Here is a 7,404-nt window from a genome sequence, read left to right on the forward strand (position 1 = left end):
CACAATTTAATGGGTTTAGTTTCCTACATAAAGCAGATATATCGCATAAACTGGTACGTGGCTCAATCGACTCAGCTCGACGTTATGATCATTTAAGTTTACATTTTAATACCTCTATCTCTTATTATTCTGGTACTTACAAACATCGGACCAAAGTTATAATACCATTTCATGCTCATGAAAGGTATACAAACAAATCGCTATAAATTTATTACAAAATGTAAGATTTTTTTTCGCAGTGGAAAATGCTCTTAAATCCAGAGGTAGTTTTTCATTTCTCGCTTTTTTGGCGAATCAAGAGCTAATAAATCGTCGGTCACATATATGGCAAAACCTAAAAAACAGGTACACTTTAAAACAAAAAAGTATAATTTTTTTATTTGTGGGCACACCTATTTTTTATATACGATTCTATTCGTAATCTCTTAATAAATCGTTAGATATAAGTGTTATTCATTTTCATCAAGTGCTTCAAACGTTAGACGAGGAATAAATATTTAGATCCCTGAAATAGAAAACAAAAGAATAAGTTTGGTTCAAATTACGCAAAGATTTTGAAAGTTGAACTCCCTTAATTGGGATGTTCTAAATTCAATAGCATCCTCAGACTTACTAGATTTGCTCCGGTTTTCGAGATAACGGTACTTGCAAATTTGATTAAATTTTAGCTATTTTATAAATAACTCCCTCAGTTTTGAAGTTATTTTACTAAAAATTTACAAATGACTATTTTTTAATATTTCCTTAACTAACTCTGAAAATCATCGAAATACGCTCACTTTAACAAATAGCTTCCACACAACTGATTATTCAGATATGTTGTTTGGCCTCGAACTTCGTCATAAAGAGAAAGTTAACAGTGTTTATGATGAATAAAAATAAATTTTTTACCTGCTTAACTGGAGGAGTTATAACGCAAAACAACGTCCCTTAACAACCAGCTGTATGGCAGTTACATGTTATAGTGAACCACTTTCGATGATTTTATGCAATAGTTGAGGTAATATTAAAAAATGGTCATGTACAAAATTTTAGTAAGATAACTTTAAAACTGATGGAAGATATTTATAAAATAGTTAAAATTTAAGCAAAGTTTCAAGTACCGCTATCTCGAAAATTGGAGCCAATCTGGCAAAACAGGAGACGCTATTCAGTTTAGAAGGCTGCAATTAAGTAGGGGCAACTATCACAACCTTTGCCTAAAGAAGTTGGTTTGTTACCTCGCTCGAAATATTCTGACTACAAGAATGATTCTTATTACAAAAAGCAAATCAGCGTTTTCCAAATGTGCCTTCAATTAAGATGTTTTAGGAATAAAAATTACGCTCACGATCGCTGAATATTTCATCTTTAAAAGTTGGTTTATTCTGAAAGCACACCTCTTGGTATCAAATTATTCGTAATTGTTGCAAAACACAATACATACTTTAAAAGTTTTTAGAATTAAATGTTTCGAAAGCTGTAGGCGATAAACCGAAAAGTGTGAAACTTGTGAAAAGTAGAGATGTGCACTTGGAGTTACTTGCCATATAGTTATTTTTTAAAGCACACTATAGTTACCTACTTCAGATGAAGTGTACACGTAAGTACTGACTGCACATAAAATTTTAAACCAGTATATGGTGTGCTTCAAAAGTTATGACATAATTAATTTTTCACCTCTTTAAAATTACATAAAAAAACTGACTTCTTTTTAATATTTTTTTCATTAAAACATCTATAACTCAAAAGTTATGCAACAAATTGACTCAAAATTTTTTTGAGGTTTCAAGTATTGTGCATACATACAAGCAAGGAACATTAAACAGGTAGTATCAGCAGAGAACGTTTATAACTGAGAAGGCGCATTTTCTGTGTGAACTAATTTCTGCCAGAAATTTTGGGGTGCAGTCGGCCAAATATACCACACGTCGACGAGTGCACCACTCGACCGACGGTGTCGGTAGAGAAGTGTCGGCTGCCACCATACCAAAAATTTTTCCGTGCCACCACACTTTGAGCAAATTTACCATAGTTCAAAGCAAAATGAAAAAATAAGAACGAAAAAGGAAAGAGGAACAGAAATATAATAAGCACTAGGCAGAGGGGATGCTTGCGGAGGCAGGCGCGTGCTTGTGTCGGATCAAAACAAACTCTAAAATAAAAATGGTAGTCGGAACGACAAGTGTACAAAAGAAGCGGGGAAACGGGGAAAGGAGCGGGCTTTTGTACATTTGCTTGTTTGCCGAAAATATGATATTTGCGTGAAATCGATTTGCTGGTTGCAAATTCATTTTTGCAAACATGTATGAATTTTTCTGTTTCAGCAAAACATGTATGCATTTTTCTATTTCAGCTAAGTTGATAAGATTTTCTGAGGGAAATAAGATTTTCTGAGGGAATATTTTCCACAATCCATACGTACATACATATATCTATCCACATATATATATACGTACATACATATATCTATATATTGGAGCATTTCATGAAATTTCATCTATGTATACATGCGCAATAGGCTAGCTCTTTATAAGTTTCGTGATACATATTTGTATACATAAATATGTACAAACGCGTATATATGTATGTATGTACATATGCCAATCACCTACAAATGAAAATCTGTTTTGCATTGACATCGGTCCGTTTAAATACCGTTATTAGAGTCTGATTGGTTGTTAAGTATAAATGCGCGAAAATGAAAGATAATAAAGAAAAAATGCTAACGTCTTTCATACGGAAAAGTTTTCCGAGCCGTTCGGACGCGTTTTTTGAGCGAATTTTTTTTCCTGACTTATCGCGCGCCCTAAATCGACGAGATGTCCAGCATTCGCCACTGCGTAGCCCGGGACTGCCCCATCACCAGTTTGGAGGCCAAACTCTATGGATGGCCACGGGATAAGGAGATGGCCCTGAAGTGGAGGCAAAACCTCCGGATTTCGCCAGACGCCCACATTGCCCCAACCAACACCTTCATTTGCGGCGCCCACTTCCCTCACTTCGCCGTTGGAGGCCAGCGACTGAAGCGTGGGGCGGTCCCAACCCTCAACCTTGGTAAGTTGTTTTCATTAAGTTTAGTGCATGAAGTTTTTTAGTGAGTGCAGTGGACATATGTGTGTAGGAATATGTATGTACGTATGTATGTATATATACAATACAATGAGTGCATTCCAAAATAGTGAATATGCATACATATGGGCTATTCCATGGTGCTGGTGAAAGTTATTATGCTGTCAGCCATTGTTATTTCTGCTTGTTTTGTGAAATGAGCAAACGTTTGTGAAGACATTTATAAACGCGTTTTACTTAATTAATTGATTAAACGCATGCGAACCTTTTAAGGATAATATATTTGTGGAAATAAAAGTGATAAGTGTAGTGTTATAATAAAATATAGTGATAGTAGGCGGGATAACAAATAATAGTATCCCCACCGAGTTTCATAAAAAATTCAGTATACTTCGCGAGGAATAGCAATTAATATTTTACGTGGAATGGCCCATATGTATGTATTTTGCTTGTTTGTGTGTGTACATATGTATGTCATTTGCTTCTTTCTGTGTGTTCAAAAATTTTAAACGTGTGTGAATGTGTAAATGTGTGACTGGTGGGGCAGGTCCTTGTGCCTAGTGAAAGTGATTATGTATAATTATTATGCATATGTATATTGTATGTTTATTGATTAATACTGATGTATTATGTATATTGAGGGAGTGGGTTAAAATTAAGTCGGTACTTAACGTTAGTTGTAGTTTTTGCCATAATTTTTAATGGGTTTTTCGTCAAAAAATCTGCTTTAGTGTGTCCATATGTTTGTACAGATATGTATATGCATGTACATATGTATATCGTCGTTTAAAGTACAAAACCACGTATCAACAAAATGCAAACCCGCATATGTGAGGTTGCATAAATTATTTTCAACATAGATTATTTTCTACATAGATTATTTTCTACATAGATTATTTTCTAGATAAAATATTTTCAGGATGAATGGATAAGGATTCAGCCAAGAGCTTGTGTGTGATTGAGCCAAAAACGACGATACGCGGTTTTGTACCTTAAAAGACGATATGTATGTATAGGTGCAAATGTACATTCAGCTTAAGTAACCAACATTTTTGGGTACCGTGAATATTTAAAAGTTATCTGAAGAAATGCTCGTATATTTATTATAATAGGGATGCGAACTGAATTTAGAAATTTTTGGCCGTATTCATAAAAAATAAAGTAGGTGTAAAGAGCTTTATAAAATGACGTTTTCATAAATTTTTCAGTTTATAAACCTTTTTTAAAGCTACTTTATTTTTTATGAATAAGGCCATTTTTTGACTGTAGAATTTTTTTTTTATAAGCAAATATGGTACATTCAGTGATGTGTGTTTCAGCAATATGTACCATATATATTTAGGACCAGATGAAGATGAAGATGTCGTTCTGCAGCATTCGATTGAGGAGGCAAAGGGGTACCGCAGTTGCTGCGTTGAGGGCTGCTTCCCCCATGACGACCAGACCCTATTTGGCTTCCCGAGGACGGAAGTTGCCTTCAATAATTGGGCTCTTAGTTTGCAATTTGAAAGTGTCATTTCCGCCAAATACAAAAATTTGTATTTGCGAACGTCATTTTCATAATAGATATTTAACTAAAACGCGACTTTTAAAGGGGGCTTTTCCTCTATTCAATTTGCCACCTCAAATTCCGAGTGAGCCAAATAGCTGCTCCTCCGAATTAATCCTTCAGCCTGTTAAGCATGTTTACATGCCGAAAAAGTCGGAATGCGACTTGACACTCGAGCAATTCGAACAATTCTCTGATTTAGAAGTCAAAAGACAGCTGTTTTGATGTTCGCGGCACTGAGGAGGGCCTTAGCAATGAACCAGGTTTTTGCGACCATGAGCTCTTTCGCTCGGGCTGCGCGTATTTATCAGGGTAACGCGAAAGAGCAGACATACGTATTGAAGAGTTGCAAAACGAAAACGTCGCGTTAAAGCAACAAATTGCTCGTTTGCAAACACACGCGATAATAGCTTCGCCCGATTGTAGCGTATGACGCTTTAAATTTTGCTAGAATGATAGTACGGTCGGTTAGTTCCTACACGGACACGGAAAAACTTTATCTCAAAATATTAATTACATGTCGACTAAAGCCTATAATTTTATGCGCGATGACTTGAAGTTTTCACTTCCTCACAAAAAATCGCTTTCATGCCCTATTAAATATGTATCGCCGGGTATAGATTTTAAAGTAATAGAAAATTTAAAATATGTCGTTTCTGAAATGTCTCCCACCGAGCGGTTTTGCGAAATTTTATTCGACGAAATTTCATTAAAAAAGATCTCGTTTATAATAAAAGTAGAGATATTATTGACGGTTTCGTGGATATTGGCGACGGTAATCGCGACCTCAATGTCGCCGACAAATGTTGTTTTTTCATGGTGAAAGCCATCGCGGCGGATTGGAAATATGTCCTTTCCTATTATATGGTAAAAGGCGGTATGTTGGCTTCAAATCTTTTAGAATCCTTAACGGAAAATATTAAAACGGTTGAAGGCCTCGGCTTAAGCGTCAAAGCCATCGTCTGCGATCAAGGCCCAACCAACGTTCGTCTTTTTAAACTTTTAAATGTCTCCGCGGAAAATCCGTTCTTTATTTTCAATTCAAATAAAATTCACTGTCTTTACGACTATTGCCACTTAATTAAATCGGTTCGGAATAACTTATTAAAGCACGATTTGAAAACTGTCGATGGCATCGCGAGCGGTAAAGTCATTCGTCAATTATATTCGGTAGATAAAGCGAATGTAAACTTCAAGGTATGTCCTAAGCTTACAGCTTCGCATATTTACCCCAATAATTTTGAAAAAATGAGCGTATCCCGAGCGACGCAGCTATTGAGTAATTCGGTAGCTGCAGGCATTGATATGGCGCAGAAACAAGGGTTGCTAGGGTCTGATGAATACACCCTCAAATGTGGCAAGCCGACTCAGTTGTTTGTAAAGCGCATGAATGATTTGTTCGATGAGCTCGATTGTAAGAGATTAAATAATAAAAACCCATTGAAGGGTCCAATTTGGCGCGATTCTGTAGACAAGCTTAACAGGCTTAAGGACCACATTAAATTCATTTCGTCGATTCAACTTCCCAATAATATAAATTCCTTGTGTTTTGGTGGTTTACTTTAACCATTAATTCTATGATTAATTTAAGTCAAGATGTCTTTGAAAATTGCAAAGATTTAAATTTTATATTGTTGGGAAAATTGAATCAAGATGCCCTTGAGAACTTTTTTTATAAAATCCGCGCAACTCAGGGCATTAATACGCATCCATCGGGCCATGAAATTCAGTACATTGTTGCTCGCTTAATTTCTATGAAAATTTTGAGACGGAAATTTGATAAAAAAAGGTACAAACTGCGAAGATGATGAAGATTTGAACCTGGATTGGAATATTGCTGATGAAGATTCCTTGAAAGACAATTTAGGACCTTCAGAGCAACTTGCGATGGATGTCGATATTCCAGAAGAGCAATTTTCTTGGGATATTGACATTCCTGAAGAGCACTTTGCTCTCGCGGAAGGGGCATCAGCAGAAATCCAGGTGCAAAGGTACTACGCAGGTTATACCATTTACCAAAAATTATTGTCAAAGTCGCAATATAAAACTTGTATTGACGCGATGGTGAAAACTCCAGGCGAACTGAAAGACTATTCCGAAGCCTTGATCCGAGCTAAGAATTATAAAGAATGTCCTGATGTGAGACTAATTAATCCAACTGAGTGGGTATTTGAAACATTGCGCATGCAGATGGCATGGTATAAGCATTTATTTTCAGAAATATGCTCATTCAGTTGGAATTCATGAACAAATTGTTAACGCGCTTATTAAAAAAACAAATGAAGAATTTTCGGAATGGTTTTCAGAAGCCGGAGATTGTTTTGAGCACCGAAAGCAACTTCTGAATTCCATGGTAACCGTATTACTGTTTAAAAACGCGAAATGGTTGGCTGGAGATGAAGCCCAAGCAAACATGGAGCGTCTTAAACAGATAAATTAAAAAGATTAAATGTAAAAAAAAGAAAATGATTGAACGAAATGGCATTTTCAATTGCAAGCTAAGAGCCCATGAAATTGGAGGCAACATGCGACGGCAGCAGCTTTTTTTCTTCTATTTCCAGATTTTTTCTTCTATTTTCAGATTTTTTCTTCTATTTTCAGATATTTTCTTATAAAATTGAATATGAAATCTAATTTTTATTTTTTTTTCTTCTATTTTCAGTATTCCCTTGGGTTTTTTCTATATTTTCTTTTTTTTCTAACATTTTAAATTTTGTAGTAATTAACCGTAGTAGTAGTAGAGTAGTGCATGCCTTTTAAGTAGAATAATATACCTACATACATATATATGTTGATTGAGTTAG

General features: G+C 35.5%; 1 protein-coding gene across 1 annotated transcript; it reads left to right on the top strand.

Moving 5' to 3' along the window:
• Nucleotides 1-5,196: 5,196 nt before the first annotated feature.
• Nucleotides 5,197-7,177, top strand: LOC108367147 (uncharacterized). Its single transcript, XM_017621735.1, has 2 exons — nucleotides 5,197-6,113; nucleotides 6,236-7,177. Exons 1-2 carry the CDS (start codon nucleotides 5,417-5,419, stop codon nucleotides 6,406-6,408), a joined length of 870 nt encoding a protein of 289 aa, XP_017477224.1. The 5' UTR covers nucleotides 5,197-5,416; the 3' UTR covers nucleotides 6,409-7,177.
• Nucleotides 7,178-7,404: the final 227 nt, after the last annotated feature.

Source organism: Rhagoletis zephyria, unplaced genomic scaffold (assembly GCF_001687245.7).
Source record: "Rhagoletis zephyria isolate East Lansing unplaced genomic scaffold, Rhagoletis_zephyria_1.1 Rzeph_scaffold_02560, whole genome shotgun sequence".
In the NCBI taxonomy this organism is placed as follows: Eukaryota; Metazoa; Arthropoda; class Insecta; order Diptera; family Tephritidae; genus Rhagoletis; species Rhagoletis zephyria.